Source organism: Capricornis sumatraensis, chromosome 2 (assembly GCF_032405125.1).
Source record: "Capricornis sumatraensis isolate serow.1 chromosome 2, serow.2, whole genome shotgun sequence".
NCBI lineage: Eukaryota > Metazoa > Chordata > Mammalia > Artiodactyla > Bovidae > Capricornis > Capricornis sumatraensis.
In genome coordinates, this window is record NC_091070.1 from 121503941 (window position 1) to 121526668 (window position 22728).

A 22728-nucleotide genomic window follows, 5' to 3' on the forward strand; every position below is an offset into this window, starting at 1 on the left:
AAATCCCACGGACAGAGGAGCCTAGCAGGCCACAGTCCATGGGATCTCAAAGAGTTGGCCACAACTTGGCAACTAAACAAGAACAAATATTAAGTACCCAAAAACTAGTCCAGTGAGAAAAAGGAATGAAAGAGCAGAAACCTAAGAACACATGGGATATATAACTGGAGTCCCAGAAGGAAGAGGAATGAAAAAGAAGAAATATTTTAGAAGATAATAGTTGAACAGGCTCTAAAATTGATTAACAGTATCAAACCACAGATCCAAAATGCTCAATGAACCCTCTTTATCCCTCTGCAGCAGGATAACTAGAAAGAAGAAATCTAGGCACAGCTGTCTTCTCATTACAACAAGGGAAGACAGGTAAAGGAACATTTTTTGGTAATGAAAGAAAAAAAAATGCCAATTTTTTTCTCAAAAATGTAAAATAGAGACATTTTTAAAATTAAAAACTGAGAAGTTCATCACCAACAGTTGTGCATTACAAGAAATGTTAGACTTTAGGCTGAAGGAAAATGATCTTAGATGGAAATATGGATTCGCAAAAAGGAATGAAAAATAACAGAAATGGTAAATACAGAGGACTCTTTTCCCCTTAATTTCTTTAAAAGTCTACTGACTGCTTAAGAAAAATAATAAAAATTATACAAAATATACGTAAGTAAAAACAGTTAACAATGGCATAAAGATTTCCGGGAAGGAAATTTTACTATTGTTTCCTGCTAGTCCTGCAGGGAACATGGGTTCGACCCCTGATGCAGGAAGCTTCCACATGCCATGGGGCAACTAAGCCTGTGTATCACAACTACTGAGACCGTGGCTCTAGAGCCCATGCTCTGCAACGAGAAGCCACTGCAATGGGAAGCCTGCACACTGCAACAAAGAGCAGCCCTGTTTCACCGAAACTAGAGAAAGCCCACGTGCAGCAACAAAGACCAAGCACGGTAAAAAAAAAAAAAAAGTCTAAATAAATAAATATTCATCTTAAAAATAAGAATAAGTACAGGAAATGAAATAATATAAAAGAAACTCTCCCAGTGTATTGCATATAACAAGAGCAAGTTTTATTTTGTGAAATTTTAACTGTATGTGTGCATACACATGCCGTAGCTCTCAGTTTCCATGTAAAATCTTTCTTTCTGTGGTCAAAATCTTTTTGAAAATATCGTTTAAAGGTTTAAGTGTTTCCATATAAGTCAACCCAGATTATTTAAATAACCTACTCACTTGTCTCCCTGGCTCTGCTGCTGCTGCTGCTAAGTCGCTTCAGTCGTGTCCGACCCTGTGTGACGCCACAGATGGCAGCCCACTAGGCTCCCCTGTCCCTGGGATTCTCCATGCAAGAACACTGGAGTGGGTTGCCATTTCCTTCTCCAATGCATGAAAGTGAAAAGTGAAAGTGAAGTTGCTCAGTCGTTTCCAACTCTTCACGACCCCACGGACTGCAGCTTACCAGGCTCCTCTGCCCATCCGATTCTCCAGGCAAGAACACTGGAGTGGGTTGCCATTTCCTTCTCCAATGCATAAAAGTTAACAGTAAAGTCACTCAGTGTGTTCGACTCTTAGTGATCCCATGGACTGCAGCCTACCAGGCTCCTCCGTTCATGGGATTTTCCAGGCAAGAGTACTGGAGTGGGGTGCCACTGCCTTCTCCCTCCCTGGCTCTAATAGTCTCCTATTCTCCATTCTGCTATCTTGATTCTAAAATGCAAACCTGATCACATCACTAGCAAAATTAAAATGCTACAACTGTTTGCCACTGCTTTCAGGGTAAAATTCAAAGACCTCAGAATAAACATACACCTTTCAGGACCATGTTCTTGACTCCCTCTCCAGTTTTATTTATCACTTCCTCATAAATGCTCACCTATAAGAAACGACTTTCAGGCCCACCAATTTTGCCATGCTCACTTTTATTCCCATGCTTGAGAATGAGAATAAGAGCTTTCATTTAGCTAATTACTGCAACTTCAGAGTTTAGCTCCTTTTGGGAAAAATTTTCTCCATATTCCCGATCCCCACTCCCAAATTAGCTCAAGTACCTATTCAATCTGTTCTCCTACCACCCTAGAGTTACCTTTACTACAGTTTTTATTATACAGAATTGCAATTGCGTGTGCTCAATGAAGGGCTTCTTTGCTGGCTCAGTGGTAAAGAATCTGTCTGCAATGCAGGAGCCACTGGGTCGGGAAGATCCCTTGGAGAAGGAAATGGCAATCCACTCCGGTATTCTTGCCTGGGAAATCCCATGGGCAGAAGAGCCAGGCAGGCTGCAGTCCATGGGGTTGCAAAAAGTTGGACATGATTTAGCAAAGAGTTGGAATGACTGTTAGCTGAATAAACTTCTCCCAGCCATTTGCTGTGGATCCTCCAAAGCACACTAAATCATTTTATACAATTTCATAAATAAGTGATGATGGTTCACTACTCAAAAATCATAAAATGGCCTTCTGAGTAAAAATGGTAAACTGACCACTCCCATTTAGTGTCTCTTCCTCCTGGAACACCTATAAACGACTAGTAACGCAACACAGAAGTATAAACCACCAGCACACCTGAGAAAAAGGTTTCTATAAGTTTTTAGAAAACAGAACGAGTTGTAAGAGTAAGAAGTGATGAGGCGTAAGAAGTGAGGGCAGAGAAAAATGAGGTTAGGAATATGCAGAAAGGAAGTTACACCTGGGGAAGAATCTGTCTTGCAGAATCCCTGAGAAGTTTTGATCCAAGAAATGATGAGTATAAAAAAGTGGAATGAATACAGGGGTTGAAATTAGAAATTAAAAGTGTGAATACCAAACATTCAATACCAACTCCTCTGCAATCCTGATGTGGCAGGTAAGGCACTATGCCCCAGGCAAAAAAAAATGAGTTCTTCTCTAAAGAGTTACAGTATCCTGGCAAAAAGATTCCAGCCTTCTGACATTTAGGACTCCTCCCACCCTAACAGCCAGCTCCTTATCTACAGACTTTACTATACTTGGGATAAATTCAGATAATTCCTATCTATGTACAGAGAGCTTTCCCAATCAATTTTTTCATACCTCATTCTTAAATATGAATAGACAAAAAAGATATTATCTGATTTTTAAGAAAGTCAGAATCATAAAAGAGAAAAATCAAGTTAACTAGAGGAAGGAAAAAGACTCTAGATCTTCCAGAAAGCAGAACAAAAAGATTAAGGTTGATGAAACATGAAAAACGTAGAACACCTAGAGGAGCAATCTAGGAGGTCTAACATTTGATTAATCAATTTTCAAGAAAAAGGAGATACAGAAATTATCTCAGAATTAAAGAATAACAGTCTTCAGGCTGAAAAAGCCCTCCAACTAACCCATAATGAATGCAAAACAAAACCTCACCTGTAAATGTATCATTGCAAAATGTCAGAACATCACAAAAACTATCCCTAAATGCTTCCACAGAGAAAAAAGATTCACCTACAAAGACCTTGCAAAGATTTCATATCTACAACATTAATGACAATGGACTAATGCTTTTTAAGCTGTGAGGGAAAGTGATTTTCAACCAGCCAACCTATCAGAGCAAATGTAAAAACAGAATAAAGATATTTTAAAATAGAGAGACCCAGAAAAGTCATCCTTCACAAACTCTTCTTTGGGGAAATTAATAGAGGATATACTCCAGCAAAACAGGAGAGAAAACCAAGAAAAGAAGACATGGAAATTGGCAAATAGAGGCCTCAGCTCAGAAAAGCAGAAAAGAACAGTCCTAGGATGAGATCTAGAGACCTAACACAGAACAGAATACAAGGTCTGACAGGAAGGTCTCTGGGGGAAAACATGGATTTGGAATATTTGATGGGATACAGAATCTAGAGACAAGAAAAAAAAAAAAGCTAAAGGCAAACAATGCAAGAAAAACAGAAATTATAGGAAAAATATAAAAACTCTCTACTATAACCAGAGTTACTATAAGACCTTGTAGTGAACAATGTTCACACAGTTATGGTGAATGTTTTGCTTAGTAATTTTCAGCCTTTAAAGCAAAGAAGAGTTAATTATAATTATAGGGTGGAATGTAAGTATTATCAACCCAGAAAATGTAAAAGTATAGTTTAGTGATGCTGAGAAACTGAAGGGACAAAAGAAAATAATGGGAAAGAATAGGAATATTATTATTTTCATTTTACAAAGTGGGAAACCTAGAGTAAGTACTCAAAAAAATAGAAAATTTAGTATTTCAAATTACAGGATAATCCACAGATTTTAAAGTTATAATGATACTGGGAGAAGAGGGTAGGGAGGTGACTATAAGCTAAATCTTCATTTGTCAGACGAAGAAGTTAACAGATATTGCCTTTTTTCTTTTATTTTTGGTCACACCCCATAGCAGGTGGGATCTTAGTTCCCCAAACCAGGGATCAAACCCATGTCCGCTGCAATGGAAGAATGGCATCTTAACCACTGGACTGCTAAAGTCCCAGTGAATATTTCTTATACAGTATAAATCAAGAAAGAATAATATGAGTACATTATTCAGAAATATAGAGGTAAATACCAGAAAAAACAGCTAAATGAGTTAAAAGAAACGGCATCTAAGAAGTGGGATTCATTGGATATGAAGAATTATATACTGGGAATTCCCTGCGGGTCCGGTGGTTAGGACTCAAGAGTTTTCACTCCCAAGGGCATGGGTTCAATACCTGGATGGGGAACTAAGATTCCAAAAGCTCCACAGTGTGGCCAAAAAAATAATACTAATTAAAGAATTATATACTTTAATAACCATGTGTGCATGCATGCTCAGTTGTGTCTGACTCCATGACCCCATGGACTGTATGTAGCCCACAGGCTCCACTGTCTATTTTCCAGGAAAGAACACTAGAGTTGGTTGTCATTTCCTCCTCCAGGGGATCTTCTTGACCCAGGGATTGAACCCATGTCTCCTGCATTGGCAGGTAAATTCTTTACCACTAGTGCCACCTGGAAAGCCCCTCTATAACCGTGTATAGTGATTAAAACTGAAAAAAAAAAGTACAAAACAGTTTCTTTCTTTCAGGAGCCATTACAGACGAATGTCCAAATGTCAATTCCTCTTCCAGCTGAGGTGGGGAAAAAGAGGGTCCTTAACTGAGTTGATGAAATTCAGTAACAACATTTCCATGTAGCTTTCTGGGTTAAAAAAAAAAAGTATACATACTTCTGCCCAATTTTATATCCTGTAATAGTAACTTGGCACATAGCCACTGAAAAACTGAGACATAAGGCTTTAGCAAAGCTTAATGGTCTTTAGCATCAGAAAGACCTAGGTATTTCGTTTTTTAAGATTTATTTATTTGGTTGCATCAGGTCTTTAGTTGCACCATGTGGGAATCTCCAGTTGCGATATGGAATTCTTATTTGTAGCATGTGGGATCCAGTCCCCTGACCAGGGATCGAACCCAGGCCCCCTGCATGGGGAGCACAGAGTCTCAACCACTGTACCACCAAGGAAGCCCTCAGAAAGACCTCGGTCTTAATTCAGATGCCTTCACTTGCTAGCTATATTACAACCTTGTACAAGGTTACTAAGTAACTTCTTCATCTGTGAACTAGAGATAATAATGCTTATCCCTATAGAGTTACATAATACCTATAAACAGTCACAGATATACAGACAGCAACTGATGTAAGACAGTACTAATCGTTACTTACATTGGCCACCACTTTTACTTCTTTGTACTGTGCTTCATAGAAAATTCCAGCATTTTCCAGTGCTTCTGTTAACGAGGGCCCATTTTTCACCTGCTTATCCAGTCCATTCACAAATTCCTCCAGCTTGGCACTTGCCTCTTCAAATTCTTTGGAGAATTTCTTCCCACCTGTCTTATCTAAAATAACAAGAGGAAGTATTCTATAATATTCTCAGTCTCATAGTTACACCTCAAAGAAGCTTCCCTAAACCACACAAAAAAATCAAACAGATTATTTAAACGTTTCATGTGATCCTGCTAGATTGAAGTAAGAGTGCATCATGAAGGCACCTGTAATTAAGATAAAGTTCAACTAAATGAAGTTTGCTGATTGCTTTAATTCACAAATCTGATGTCACACTGCTACTTAGGAATAATGGAATGAGGCTCAATTCTATACACTTACACACCATTAAGTTTTTTTTTATATATACCATTGACTTTTACACTATTATAATAAGATGTATCCCTTTTTGGAAGAAACAGAGGCTCAAAAAAGTAAAGTGACCTCTATGTGTATCACGCTTAGAAATTCTTTCCTATCTGAAGAAGATCCTTGGTAACTTGCAATCAGAAAAGTACCATGAATTGTTTTTCAACAACAGTGACATTACCAACTTTTACTTATTCTCCTAAGTACTTTTTGCCCAGTGATGCTGGACTATGGCCTTAAGTATAGATATAAATTTAGGCTCTGCATTTTATTAGCTGTGGAACTTGGGCAAGTTTCTTATCTCCTTATGAAGTCTCAGATTTCTTATGTACAAAGTGGAGGTTTTTAACATGCTTCTGGGTTGTTCTGAGGATTAAAGTAGATAATATATGTTCAATTTAAAGCATGGTACAAGAACAAAATAGGTACCACAACAAATAGTTTGGTAGCTATTTATTTACTATTTCAAAAATATTTATCAAGTATTTATTACATACCAGGTATTGCTCTAGGAACTAGGATACTCGAAGAACAAATAAGGATAATTTCTACTTTCATGTGATTCACATTCTAATAAATCAATATGATTATTATTTATAATCTACAATGTAAGGGAAAGAAAGTGACTAGACTTTATGAGGTATTATAGTGACCTTATTTATTTATTTGGGCTGTGCTGTTTGGCTTGCAGGATCTTGGTTACCTGACCAGTGGTCGAACCCAGGCCCACATCAGTGAAAGCACCACGTTCTAACCACTGAAACTGCCAGGGAGTTCCCTACAGTGGCCTTACTGAAGAGTGAACACAAACCACATGATCATACACATGAAATACACCTCCATCATAGCCTGATACATCAAGAAAGGACTAGAAGTGGGGAAAAGGATAGAATATGCTTATTTAAAAATTTTTTTTTAATTTTTCTCCAACTTAATGGAGATGTAAGTGGCATGTAACACTGTTCAAGGTGTACAATCTGCAGGCTAGGAATTTATTTATGAAACTGACATGCATGAAATCACCACCTGGTAAACAGGTGCCCCAACAGTTCTCTACAGCCTGAGGTTCTCTTTATGGAAGCAGGCAGTCTGATTACTTGAAATGACACATCTGGAAAGAGAACCTGACTTATTCTATTTAGAAGGATGTAAGATTACCTTTTAAGCACTTGAGAGTTTCTGTGCTGCACACATCCACCCTCATGGTTGACAGCTGTTTTTCTTTCAGTTCTATCTGATCTTCTGAGCGCTTATACAGCAACAGCTCTTCAATGAGGGCCTGAGACTGAACAAGGACCAGGGTCATACTTCATTTATGAAATCATCCTCTTACTCTATCTTTCTACATCAAAGTAAAACATGACTAAAACCTAACAAAACCATGAGAAGCAAAAGCCTTCATATTTCCTCATAATCAGGGATATCAACATCAATTCTTGTATCAAAACCATATTTTCAGTTATATACTTTAAAAGATCTTTTTCATGTTATTCAAAGTTAATTTATGGATATAAAGTTAAGATTGAAACAGGCAAAGATCCATTTATCTCTTCTTTCAATTTGAATTAGATAGTCTTATGATGTTAACTTTAAGCAAATTTTAATTTAGTAGTTTCATAGGAAGAAGAACACCTTCTTTGAGGTTTAATACAGACTTCAGCTGGCATACAGATGAAACTTTTGAGTTTTTGAGAGTTTCAATATGTTTAAAATATAATGGATGCATAATTCAATAAAAAGAAATCTTACAGGGTGAACTATACATAAAACTATAACACAAAAGGGTTGGATAACACTTTGGCACATGGGACATATTCTGTAACTTACTCGAAATTCAGCAACTATCTTAGACTTGAGAGCGGCTTTTGGATTCGTGGATGCTGTTGAATGAAACAAAAGGTTATTTAAGAATATAGACAAAAAATGTTGACTATTTAAGAAAATTTTCAGCTTTATAGTTGAGGGTATATATTCTTTGAATATATGTCAAACATGCACATTTAAATCACAGTATAACTCTGAGAACATATAGTGGATATGTAAATTGAAAACTCCCAAGCATGGTCAGTATAAAAATATGTACTATTTAGACAGGTTTAACCTACTTACCTCCAACATACCCTGTAAGTCTGAAGTCCTAGAATTACTGACTTGGAGATACATGAAGTATCTTTCTGCCTATTCTGACTGAGTGGAACAGGATCTTAACACCTCAAATTAAGAGTGTCTAGGAGCAGGACATCCAATTAATTCTGATCACTGGCTGAAGAAAATTTACTTCCAAGCATCAACTCTATTCCTATATATTTAGTTTTAGATTTGCTTTTTCTGCTGACTCAATTCAAAGCAAAAACAGGCAGGAAAAGTTCTAGGTACAATACTACTGTGGTTGAACTTTGGCTGAAATGATGACTCTTGCTGTTCCTAAGCATGCAACTTATGACCAAAAGGATGTGAAAGGACTCCCTTAATCATGATGAATATCACATGCTTGCTGGAGCAAAACCATCCCAAGTGTCTTGTTTCACCTCCCAATTCTGTCTTTTACCTTGTTCCCTCCACACCTTCAAATCTTTCTCAATATTCCTCAGTTTGGCCCACAGCAGCCTATCACATGCAGTATTCCACTCCCGTGATCTCATGCTGGATAAACATGATAAACACAACAGGAGCTCCTGTTAAGAGAATGGCTTCTGGCCAGGATTTGAGGCCCATGTCTAATCTGGTAGAGTATCTCCCCAAATCTGAAGGATTTCATGGCTCCCACAGAAATGCTTCTTAACGCCTAGTCTCCTCTTCAGCTCTGTTGTTTAATGCCAGCTGCCTCTAACTTCATATAGCTTTGAACCTTAAAGTTACCCTGGGCACTATCATGTATTTTTTTCTTCTTCCAATCCCCCAACTACTCTTGAATCTTCACACATTTAAACCCTTTTTCTGCATTTCCTTTGTTTAAAGGTAGTTTTATTTTTATTTTTTTAAAGAAGTAACTCCATGATGGCTTGGTTAGTGTAAGTCACTGGGAGCCTCCCAGGCCTGGAAAACACAGGCTTGCCCATGGTTTATGCCAGGTACGATGTCAAATGGTCTACATTTTCTTCTGCTCCAAAAAGAGGAGGTAATTTATATTAGTTGAGATTTTGTTCCTTACTTTGTGATTTCTTCCACTGCTTATTCGGTTGTTTGTTCAGATTTTCTTTCAGCTGCTTCTGAGATTTGAAAGTGGTACCTGGAAAACATTTCAGTTTTGCAATCTGGCGTTATGGGAAGCTGTTCTGTCTGTCCACTTCAGTGTCAAAGTTGAAAAAAGGCAATCCGAGACTGTGTGTTGTTTCTTTCTTTGCTTTTCTTTTATTTTTATAAAAAGATAAAAATACCCACCAGATCTAAGAAGCTGTCAAATAAATATGATTTCCGTATCACAGAAATAACTAATTTGGAGAAGAATAGGGTAGGAAGTTTAAAAACACTAGGTAACTCATTCAAATGAAGAATTTAACAGCTTCTTAGAAGATGCTATTTTTAAAGCAAATTTCTAGTCAAATAACAGTCCTGGTATCAGATATCATCAACTTCTACTCACTGATTTTATCACATGAATCTAATACATAGAAACTAAATAATTTAAAACACCCCTGTACAAAACCTATTGCAAATCTAAATCAAGAGACTGAAGAATACCAACATATGATTAATGTATCAAATAATTCAGTGAAAACTGAAACCTTGTCTAAAAATTCTCCCAAAAGTAAGAGGACAGGGCAGTAATTATTGAACACAAAAGATGAGTAGTTTAAAGCACTCAAAGTAAAACAAATGCAGAAAATTAATTAATGATCATCACTTAATATGCTTGCCTTTTCTTAGTAAAAAAAAAAACAAAATTCAACCCTCTCCAAACCATTCTACTTAAATTAATGCAAACAGATTTGCACAGTTATTTAATTTTAAACAAATAGGGCCATATCCCAAACTTTGTCTTTCATTAATAAGCAAAAAGACTAGATCTGTAAAATATATATAATTTTAAAGACTGAATAATGACTCAATCTTTCTTTTCGGAGAAAAAGGATACTTACTCAAAGCTTCTCTTAATGCCATAATCATTTCTTCTGGGTATACATTTCTATCTTCCCAGATTTTAAAGATTCGTTCTACAGATTTAGAGACAGATGGATCCCTGAGAAGAAAGAAAAAGTGAGATATAAAAATGTTAAATTTGCGTCTCAAACTAGAAATCTGAAAATAAAGTTGTCAACAAAATTATTTTCCAGGGACTTACCTCATGGTCCAGTGGTTAAGAATCCACCTGCTAATGCAGGGGAAAGGGAAACTGAAAGTGAAAGTCACTCAGTTGTATCCAACTCTTTCTGACCCCGTGGCCTCTACAGTCCATTGAATTCTCCAGGCCAGAATACTGGAGTTGGTAGCCTTTCCCTTCTCCAGGGGAATCTTCCCAACCCAGGGATCGAACCCAGGTATCCCACACTGCAGGCAGATTCTTTACCAGCTGAGCCACCAGGGAAGCCCAATGCAGGGAAACAGGGTTCCATCCCTGGTCTGGGAACTAAGATCCCACATGCTGTGGGGCATCTAAGCCCACATGCCCTAGAGCCCTGTTCTGCAACAAGAGAAGTCACTGCAAGGAGCAGGCCGCGTACCACTTCTAGAGTAGCTCTCACCCACTGCAACTAGAGAAAGAGTGCACAGCAATGAAGACCCTGTGCACCACAACAAACACCCAGCACAGCCAAAAATAAATAAAAATTAATTTAAAAATTATTTTCCAAATGTCTTTTCATGTTTATTTTAAAACACTTTTTTCCGATGTCTAGGGCTAAAATTTTAAAAAAAGTCTTGTTCAACACTTTTAATTGGTAACATAAATGAGGTTATGGATGACATATTGAACTTTAATACTGGTTTATAAGTTTCATGAGTACCTTATATTTCTATGTCTGTATACATTCATGAGCATACTCATAATCAAAGTTTAATTTTCCATCCATCACCATACAGCTGACTCCCTTTATCCATTTCATACTTTACCACCTTCCCACTCTGGTAACCACTAGTTGGTCCTCTGTATCTATGTGTGTGTGTGTGTTTGGTTATTTATTTTTATTTTTAATTTTTAAAACACATTCTATATGTGAGTGAAAACGTAAAGTACCTCTTTCTTTACCTGACTTATTTCACTTAGCATAGTATCCTCAAGGTCCATTTGTGTTATCACAAATGGCAAGATTTCATTTTTTAAATTTTATTTTTGACAGGAAATAGCATTTATTGGTGAGCATGATTAAGGAGGGGACAGCGCTGATGCTCGTGTGCAGGGCCCACCATCTATCCAGGGGACCACGATTAGGGATGGATTGACCCCACAGCCATCTGGCATTTATTGGCGAGCGTGATTAAGGAGGGGACAGCATACCTAACTGGAGTCTATCAGCTCCAGCACAAGACAACATCTTGTTGATGTGGATGACATGAAAGGGGTGGAGCCGCACTCCGGATGTGAAAACCATCTCTGCCACAGCTTTTCACTATGTACTTGTTGGCATAAACACGGGCAGCCTCCAGGGCTTCAGAGGAGAGCTGATCATAATCATCTGACACCATGTGCCACAGAGTGGGAACTCATCCACTTTGGCCTTCTTACGCCCCAAGCCAAAGATGCGGATCTTAGCATTAGGGATACCTCGGCAGAAGCAGGACTTTGGTTAGGCTTGTTCTTACAATACTGGTAACACGGGGCAGGGAGGTGGCCCATGGCAATACCAGGATCTTCAGTGGCACGCCGAAGGGAAAGAGATCATCTTTTTTTTTAAACGGTTGAGTGGTACTTCATTGTGTGTGTGTGTGTGTGTGTGTGTGTGTGTATCACATTTTTCTTTATCCATTCAACCATCCATGGACACTTACGATGTTTTCATATCTTAGCTATTGTAAATAATGCTGTGATGGACACAGGGGTGCATAAATCTTTTCCAATCAGTACTTTTGTATTCTTGGTATAAATACTCAGACCATACGGTAGTTTTATTCTTAATTTTTTGAGGAATCTCCATACTGTTTTCCACAGTGGCTGCATGGATTTAGACTCCCACCAGCAGTGTATGAGGATTCCATTTTTTTCAAATCCTCTCAAACACTTGTTATTTCATGCCTTTTTGAAAACAGTCATTCTAATGACTATCTATCTCACTGTGGTTTTTTTCATTTCCCTAACAATTCGTAATGTTCAACATCATCTGCCTATTGGCCATTTGTATATCTTCTCTGGAAAAAATATCCATTCAGCTCCTCTGCTCATTTTTTAAGGCAAGTTATTGGTTTTTCTGTTGTTGAGTTGTACAGGTTGTTTATATTTTGGGTATTAACCCCTTCTCAGATATTTGACTTGCAGATCTCTTCTCCCATTCAGTAGGCTATTGTTTGTGTTTTATTGATGGTTTTCCTTGTTGTACAGAAACTTTTTAGTTTGATGTAGTCCCATTTGTTTATTTTTCCTTTTATACTGCTTGCCTGAGCAGACATATCCAGAAAAATAATGTTAAGACCAATGTCAGCATGTACAGCCTATGGTTTCTTCTAGGAGTTTCATGGTTTCAGATCTTACAATAAGTCTTTAATTCATTTTGAGTTAATTTTTGTGTACAGTATGAGTCCAGTGGCCTAGTTTAGCTTTTTTATGTTGCTCTTGTTTCTTACCCCACCATTTACTGAAGAGACCAGCTTTCCCCATTGTATATTCTTTGCATCTCTGCTGTAAATTAGTTGTACATAAATGCATAGATTTCTGGACTTTCAATTCTGTTTCATTGATCAATGTATCTGTTTTTCTATCAATACCATGCTGGTTTTTGTTATTGTGGCTTTGTAGTATCATTAGATATCAGGGTGTGTGATGCCTATAGTTTTGTGTTCTTTTTTCTCAGTATTGCTTTGGCTATTCAGGTTCTTTTGTGGTTTCATATAAATTTTAGAATTTCTTTTCTATTTTGGTGGAAAATACCCTTTGGATTTTGATAGGGATTGCACTGAACCGATAGATTGCTTTAGGTAATATGAACACTTGACAATGTTAATTCTTTCAATCCATGAGCTTGAAATATCTTTCCATTTATTTGTATCATCAGTTATTTTCAATAATGTCTTATAGTTTTCAGTGCACAGGTCTTTCACCTCCTTGATTAAGTTTATCCTAGGTATTTCATTCTTTTTTGTTGTGATTCTAAATGGGATTGTTCTTTCTCCTAATTTGCTTTTCTGCTATCTCACTGTTAACACAGAAATGAAACTGATTTTTGTGTATTGATTCTGTACACTAAAACTTAACTGTATTTGTTTATTGTTTTGAATAGGCTTTTGGTGGAGTTTTTAGAATTTTCTCTATATAAAATTATGGCTTCCCTGGTGGCTCAACGGTAAAGAATCTGCCTGCAATGGAGGAGACACAGAGTCAATCCCTGGGAAATTCCAAGGACAGAGGAACCTAGTGGGCTACAGTCCACGAGATCACTAAAACTGGACATTTGATTAAGTGACTAAACAACAACTATATAAAATCATGTCACCCACAAATAGTGACAGTTATACTTCTTCTGTTCCAATACCTTTTTTATATCTTTTTCCTGCCTAATTGCTCTGGTTAGAATTTCCAATACTATGCTGAATAAGAATGGCAAGAGTATACATCGTTGCTTTGTTCCTATTCTTAGAAATACAACTCTCATTTCGTCACCACTGAGTATTATTTTAGTTGTGGATTTGTCATATACTGCCTATAATATTATGCTGAAAGATGTTCTTTCTGTACCCACTTTATTGAGAGTTTTTATAACTGGGTGTTGAATTTTGTCGCGTGCTTTTTCTGCCTCTATTAAGATGTTCATGTTTTTTAATTCTCCTTTTTGTTAATGTGATTATCATGTTGATTTACAGATGAACCACTCTTGCATCCCTGGAATATATCTCACACTGAATCATGGCGTATGATCCTTTTGATTTGGCTTCCTAATATATTTTTCTTTAGGCAAAATTGAAGAATTGATTTGTAATGTGGCTTTAATTTCTGGTGTAAAGCAGTGTACTTTGGTTATACACACACATATATATTCTTTTTCCTATTCTTTTCCATTATAGGTTATTACAAGGTATCGAATATAGTTCCCTGTGCTATACAGTAGGACCTTGTTGTTTATCCATTTTATATATAGCAGAGTCTGTTAATCCCAACCTTCTTATTTATCCATTCCTTTTCCACCTTTGGTAACCATAAATTTGTTTTCTATACCTGTGAATCTGTTTTTATTTTGTAAATAAATTCACTGTATCATTTATAACTTCTATCTTCTTTATCCATTCATCTGCTGATGGACACTTAGGTGGCTTCCATGTCTTGGCTGTGGTAAACAGTGCTGCTATGAACACTGGAGAATATGTATCTTAATTTTTAAGGAACTTCTATACTGTTCTCCATAGTAGCTGCACCAATTTACAGTTCCACTAACACTATAGGAGAGTTCCTTTTTCTCCACACTTTCTCCAGCATTTATTATTTGTAGACTTTTTGATGATGACCAGTTCTGTGTGAGGTGATTCTTCACTATTGTTTTGACTTGCATTTCTCTAATACAGTGATGTTGAGTATCTTTTCAGGTGCCTGTTAGCCATCTGGATGTTGTCCTTGGAGAAAACACAATTTTAAGTGTTCTGTCCATTTTTCGATAGTTTTTTTTTTTTTTAATTGAGCTGAATGAGCTATATTCTGGAAAATAAACCCTTGTCAGTCACATTACTTGCAAATACTTTCTCCCAGTCCATAAGTTGTCTTTTCTTTCTGTTAATGGTTTCCTTTGCTGTGCAAAAGCTTCTGAGCTTAATTACACCCCATTTGTTTAGTTTTGCTTTTATTTTCTTTTGCCTTGGGATATTGACTAAAGAAAACATTTATGTCAGAGAATGTTCTGTCTATGTTTTCTTAAAGTTTTATGGTGTCAAGTCTTCCTCTTTAAGTCATTTTAATGTCTTTTTGGGGGGGGGCTGGGCAGGGTTAATAGTTGTGGTACATGGGCCTAATCGTCCTGTGGCATGTGCGATCTTCTTGGACCGGAGATCAAACCCGTGTCACCTACATCAGCAGACGGATTCTTAACCACTGGACCACCAGGAAAGCCCATTAATCATTTTTTAAATGTATAACGCAGTGGCATTCGTTATATCCACAAAGTTGTAAAATCACCAAACCTATTTCCAAAAATTTTCATTGCCCTAAGCAAACTCTGTACCCATTAAACAATTAACTCCCTATTACTCCTTCCCTTCAACTCCTGACAACTTCTAATCTACTCTCTGTCTCTATGGATTTACCTAATCAAGACATTTTATAAAAATGGAACCATACAATTTGTTCTTTTGTGCCTAGCTTATGTCAGCATGTTTTCAAGGTTCATTCATGCATACTATGTATCATATATGATACTATGTATCAATCATTTTTTAAAAAATCGTGGTAAAACAAACATAAAATTTACCATCTTAACCACTTTAAGAGTACAGCTCAGTAATATTATGTGCATTTACACTGCCATGCAATCAACCTCTAGAACTGTTCAGACTAAAAAACTGAAATTCTATATCCATTAAATAAGATCTCCCTATTTTCACTACAAACCACAACTGTACCTTCTGTTTCTATGAATTTGGCCACTGCAGTTATTTCATATAAACACAGTCATACAATAGTTGTGCTTTTATGATTGGTTTCATTCAGCATAATGTCTTGTAAGAGTCATCTATGTTGTAACGTATGTCAGAATTGTTTCCTTTTTAAGGTTAAATGATACTCTGTTTTATATATATATCATATTTTATCTGCTAATCTGAAAATCTTGCTGGTTCCTTCTTCTGGTTATTGTAAATAGTGCTATTATGAACATGGATGTACAAATATCCATTCAATTTCCTGCTTTCATTTCTTTTTTTGTATATAATCAGGAATAGATTTGCTGGATCATATATTAATTCTATGTTTAACTTTTTGAAGAACCATCAAACTGTTTTTCCATAGCAGCTGCACCATTTATACTTTCCTACAAAAGTGTAGAAGTTTTTCCCATCCTAACATTTGTTATTCTCTAGTTTTGTTTTTAAATTACAGTCATTCTAGTTGGTGTGAACTCTTTGGCTGCTTTTAAAATCTTTTTTGGTAATTTCATTAGAATGGATGACTAGGTGTAACTTTTTTTTAATTTATCCTGCTTAGCATATGTTGTGTTTCCCATCGTTTGAAGATTCATGTTTTACTTTGTTGTTTCTGGTTTTGTTTTTTTTTCAAATCACTTTCAGAGCATTCTCAGCCACTACCTCTCTCAAAGAACTCAGAAGTGCTCTCCTTCTGGATTCTCATTTGATTTTCATTAGGCCTCTCATTCTAATCTCCATTTTGCCACTTCCTTCTCTCTACTGCTGCATTCTAATTTCTTCAGAACTATTTTTTAGCTTAATCTTTTTCTTTTCTAGAATTCCTACTGGTTCTTTTGTCCAAGTATTTTATCCATTGTTCATTTTATTCCATTTAATCTTCTTTTAACATCTTTTATGACTGTCTTAAATGCCCTGTTCTGAAGCTCTGTGAAGGAATCTAAATCTGCTGATTTTCCTTGCGGTGCTTTGCTTCCCAATGTACTTGGCAACCTTTGACTGTCAGCACATATTTTTTTGTTTGATCTATGAGATTCTTGGTGAACTAAGTAGGAAATGTGTTAAGAACAAACCTATACTGGAAGCCAGGGGTATTTATGACTCAAGACCTCTTTATTCCCTCTCCACAGCCCAGGTCACATGGTATTAGCAAGCTAGGCATACTAATTAATGTCAGCTCTGCCATTCTAATATGTCCACTGTTGCTGGTTCGGCTTATATTTTGTCAAGAATGTGACTGCTTTATAAAAAAGGACCCTTCAGAATAGATGGCTGGCCATGCAGCCAGAAGTCGTCCTAATTATTTGTAAATGTCTGTTTGCAGAGGTTGTAACATTTATTGTTGCTTCTTCAGCACCTACAAAGTGTTCACTAAATAGTAAATGAATGAAAGACAACTAGACTTTGTCATTTTCAAACCCAACCATTATGAAGTCCCAACAGCTATTCAACAAAATCCTCAAGTAAAATATGCTGGAGAAATAGCAATTGCTAGAAAATCATATAAATAAGACTAGGGTAAAATATAGTAAACAAAGCACGAGATGGGGAAACTAGACATTTTATTTCTGGTTTTACTAAGAAGTCTTTGGGGAACTAGGTTTCTTCATTTGTAGAATTATTTTTACTAGATAATTTGTTAGGTTTAAAATTCTTGGCTAGATTTGTTTTTCATTTATACGAACATAGAACTCTCAAATTCCCACAATATAACCATCTCTTGAATTTACAAATTCAACTAAAACAAAATCCAGAATAGCAGTTTTACTTATTTTGTGATTCTAGACCTCTATTTCAGCCATTACTGATCACAACCTCAATTTCTACAGAACATACAACTACTACCACATACACATCATAAAATAATTAAATATAAACTTTGCTGTTTGACTTGTAAGTAACAAAAAAATTGACTGATTTGCACAATTGCTAGGATGCTGAATAGATGCTTTGTATACTAACAACCCTTGCCTTAGACCACTTTTAAAACAAAAAAATAAATTATTTCAAAGCACAAAGCTGATGAAGAGTGTAAGAAGAGGTGCCCAGCTATCAGAGTTAAACTAAACAGAATTAGGAAATTTCCTGGCTGTTCAGTGGTTAGGACTCCAAGGGCCCAGGTTCAAGCCCTGGTTGGGGAACCGGGATCTCACAAGCCTTGCGGCCAAAACCCAACAACAGACATGAACAGCATAAAACCAAACAACTAACCAGAACCAAACAGCATAATCTTGTGCCTCACTCAGGGGAATAGCTTTTCTTTATCAGTATCTTATTTCTGGTACATCATCACAGTAATGTGCTGTATCTTGAAGCTTCTTAATAAATATTTGCCAACTGACCAAACAGAAGACCAAATAATGGGGTCAACTCAAACAGCAGGTAGTCAACACTTAATCAGAATCCACCTTCCAATCCAGGGAACTCGGGTGCGATGCCTGGTCAGGGAACTAAGATCCCTCATACTGCAGGGCTACTAAGCCCACACCCGGCAACAGAAGAAGCCCACGAGCCCCAACTACGGAGCCCTCGCTCTGCAACGGGAAGCCTGCACACGCTGTGACAAACACCAGAGCAGCCAAAGAAAAATAAAAAAACGCACTGCTCTGTATAGGCTAAATAACCCCCACTTATAAAAATGAATCTTCTATTTGCCTATAACATGTTTTCCCTAGTGTGTCACTTGTCTTTAATTTCAGGGTGTCTTCTATAATGTAGTTTCATTTTGATGTAATTAAATTTATACTTTTCTTTATTATCTGTTCTTTGGGTCTTAAGAGCTTTCTAAACTAACCCTTACAGTCAGGAAAATATTCTTTGTCTTTTAACATTTTAAAGTTTTGTTTTATATATTAGAGTAATTCACTGGGAATATGCTTTTGTGTACAGTATTGGGAAACATTTAACATTTAATTTTATTTCTTCCACACAGAAAGCCCATGTCCCAGAATCACTTATTGAAGACTGCATTTTTCCCCCAACGAACTGTAATGCGACTTTTACCATTTACAGAGGTCCCATATAGGTATGGGTCCAGCTGTGGGATCTCTGTTTTGTTCCTTAAATCTATTTGTCTATCCTTGTATTAATATCATCCTCTTTTAATTACTGTACCAAATAATAATTATTTTTTCCCTATATCAGGCTTTTATTGAGAATAATTTCATTTTTTTATTCATCACTTTGTCAAAAATACAGGTCATGAAATCATTATAGGCAGAGCTATTTCAGCCATCCCATCATCCCTCCACACACAATATCACTAAAAACATGTATTAGAAACTAAACTAAATGATAACTCTTGATGTTTCATAGGTTAGGACCTACTTGGTTGTTTTGTTAAACTTATTTATTTTTGGTTGGCCTGGGTCTTCACTGCTGCTTGCGGGCTCTGTCTCGCTGCAGTGAGCAGGGGCTACTCTGAGGTGCTCGGGGTTCTCAGTGTGCTCTCTGCTCTAGCTGTGGAGCACAGGCTCTAGGCACACAGGCTTCAGCAACTGTGGCTCATGGGCTTAGAGCACTGGCTCAGGAGTTATGGCACAAAGGATTTAGATGCTCTGAGGGACGTGGAATCTTCCTGGACCAGGGGTTGGACCTGTGTTCCCTGCACTGGCAGGTGGATTCTTATCCACTGTACCACCAGGGAAGTCCCTTACTTGCTTTTTATCAACAGTTTTGGCTACTTCTAAGACACCGACTCTTCTACATGAATTTTACAATCAGTATAACAAATTTCTTAAAATATCCTATTGGGAACTTGATTAAAGTGTACTATATTTATATGCTGATTTTTATCTTTTTGAAAGGTTATAGTTTTCTCCATAAAGGTCTCAACACACTTTTATTCTAGGTATTTAGAGCTTTTTTGTTACTGTTAATAATATCATTTTATTATAACTGATTATTTCTGATATACTGAAATGCTGCTGCTGCTAAGTCGCTTCAGTCATGTCCAACTCTGTGAGACCCCACAGACGGCAGCCCACCAGGCTCCCCTATCCCTGGGATTCTCCAGGCAAGAGTACTGGAGTGGGTTGCCATTCCCTTCTCCGACTAAAATGCTACTGATTCCTATATGTTGATTTGTATTCAGCAACCTCACCGAACCCTCATAACTCTGTAAATTCTCTTGGATTGCTTATGAAGATGATCACAAAGTCTCTATATCTTTTTACCCTATATGATTCTCTGGAAAACATTTTATAGTTCTTCAACAACTACAAGTCAAAATTTTCAAATTAAACAAAAATATAGTAAACACCATTCATATAAACACTGATTTAAAGTTATAAATGATATTTTGTTGAAACCAAATTGCAATGCAAATATGATACTGTATACAGTTTGAAACTTTTTAAGACCATAATACTATTATCATTCCGTTATTTCACTATTTTTATCCATTTGAACTACTACAAATTTCTTTAGCGTATGCTAAAATTATTAGTGCCTTCAACTGATAACAATTATTTATATTAAAGTCACCTTTAACCTTTCCTTATTAGCCCCTGATAAAGTAATACTGCCTTATACCAAAATACACACACACAGTAGAGCCACTGAAAATGACTCACAGAACTGCTAATAAAGTAATCATACGGATGATATTCAATATGCTTAGACAATCCAATGACGCTTTAAACTATATCCATGGACCCACCAATGAATAACTAGGCCTATACCTAAGAAACACAGCTTTATAGCACTCCATGGTATTTCCATCCATGCATCAAGCTAACCAACCACCTATGAATTGACAAGCATTGTGCTGGGAGCAGAAGCTCGAAGTCTGGGAGATAGAAACTGGTGACAAAAACAAAGCTTATCAATTATAAAGTGGTGTGTTAGGGGCTATGACAAAAGAAGCGGTAGGTATAATGATAGCAAAGAACTGCTTAATCCAGACTGGGGAAGAAAAGTCAGGAAGGGTGGGGTAGGAGATGGGAGTGAGGCTCAACAGGGAAGGGACATACATGTACCTATGGCTGATTCATGTTGATATATGGCAGAGGCCAACACAATATTGTGGAGCAATTATCCTCCTATCAAAAGTAAATACATTTAAATTCAAAAAAAGATTAAGTAAAATTTGAAAAACAAGTTAGGAAAAGAAAACTTCTTGAGGATACTAGATCTATAAGAAAGGTGAAGGGATAGAGTAAATAAAATCTTACAGAACTGATACCTAACTGGGAATACTGTACTGCTCTATGACTGACTACACAATTTGTTCTACCAGGCTGCCAATTCAATTTTCAAAAGGAACCAACTTCTTAAATTCATTTACTTAAAATTGTAATTTGAAAACTGTTTAGTCCAAATAAATCTTATATTACAGAAAAGCTGCATATAATTACATATGATATACATTAACAGATACTTAAAAAGTAATATCCATGTAATCACAACCCAGGTCAAAAAATAATACACTACTGGCTACCTAGAGGACCTGAGTAGCTCCTTTCAAGATCACAATCCCTTCCATTTACCTGGGATGGTAGACTTTTATACCTGTTTCCTTAATTTTGTTTTTAAAATAGGTTAAGTATAAACAAGGCTGTATACTGTCACCCTGCTTATTTAACTTATACAGAGTACATAATGCGAAATGCTGGACTGGATGAAGCACAAGCTGGAATCAAGACTGCAGGGAGAAATATCAATAACCTCAGATATGCAGATGACACGACCCTTATGGCAGAAAGCAAAGAAGGACTAAAGAGCCTCTTGATGAAAGTGAAAGAAGAGTGTAAAGTTGGCTTAAAACTCAACATTCAGAAAACTAAGATCATGCATCCGGTCCCATCACTTCATGGCAAATAGATGGGGAAACAAGGGAAAACAGTGTCAGACTTTATTTTTGGGGCTCCAAAATCACTGCAGATGGTGGCTGCAGCCATGAAATTAAAAGACATTTGCTCCTTGGAAGAAAAGTTATGACCAACCTAGACAGCATATTAAAAAGCAGAGACATTACTTTCCAACAAAAGTCCATCTAGTCAAAGCTATGGTTTTTCCAGAAGTCATGTATGGATGTGAGAGCTGGACTATAAAGAAAGCTGAGCACAGAAGAATTGATGCTTTTGAACTGTGGTGTTGGAGAAGACTCTTGTGAGTCCCCTGGACTGCAAGGAGATCCAACCTAAAGGTTCCTTTAGTCCATCCTAAAGGAAATCAGTCCTGAATATTCACTGGAAGGACTGATGCTGAAGCTGAAACTCCAATACTCTGGCCACCTGATACAAAGAACTGACTCACTGGAAAAGACCATGATGCTGGGAAAGATCGAAGGCAGGAGGAGAAGGGGATGGTTGGATGGCATCACCGACTCAACAGACACGAGTCTGAGTAAGCTCTGGGAGTTGGTGACGGACAGGGAAGCCTGATGTGTTGAGGTCCATGGGGTCACAACGACTCAGACATGACTGAGCGACTGAACTGACTGGCTGAAGTATAAACAATAGTTTATTTTTCTGCCAAACTTGAACTTTATATAAATGGATTCATACTATGTATACAGAAATATTCCTTTGTACTTCCAACCAGTATTTTGTGAGACTTATCTATATCATTGCATATAACTGAAATCCATTAATTTTCTTTGCTGTTTGATATTCCAGTATGCCACAATTCATTCACCTTACTATAAAAAGTGTTTTCAATTTTTTTTTAAATTAAGGTTTTCACTTTATTCTTCTTCTGCTGGACTGTGTGGTTTGCAGTCTTAGTTCTCCAACCAGGGACTGAACCTGGGGCCCCCTGCAGTGGAAGCATGGAGTCCTCACCACTGAACTGCCAAGGAATTCCCCCAAATTTTTATTACCATAGACAAAGTTGGTATAAAAATTCCCTTCCACTGATCTTGCTGCAAATATGTAAGTTTCTCAGGGTTTAT

General features: G+C 36.9%; 1 protein-coding gene across 10 annotated transcripts in view; it reads right to left on the reverse strand.

The window, feature by feature from the left end:
- Positions 1 to 22728, reverse strand: part of RPRD2 (regulation of nuclear pre-mRNA domain containing 2) — an 88523-nt gene that overhangs the window by 19593 nt on the left and 46202 nt on the right. For 5 of the 10 annotated variants that reach the window (XM_068964507.1, XM_068964505.1, XM_068964511.1 and 2 more), the window contains exons 3-7: positions 10205 to 10305; positions 9277 to 9354; positions 7953 to 8005; positions 7284 to 7410; positions 5655 to 5830 (exon numbers count right to left, since the gene is read on the reverse strand). In XM_068964507.1, coding sequence (XP_068820608.1) covers positions 5655 to 5830; positions 7284 to 7410; positions 7953 to 8005; positions 9277 to 9354; positions 10205 to 10305 — 535 coding nt within the window. The remainder of the gene's footprint in view (positions 1 to 5654; positions 5831 to 7283; positions 7411 to 7952; positions 8006 to 9276; positions 9355 to 10204; positions 10306 to 22728) is intronic. The other 5 variants (XM_068964508.1, XM_068964506.1, XM_068964514.1 and 2 more) reach the window with 1 other exon arrangement.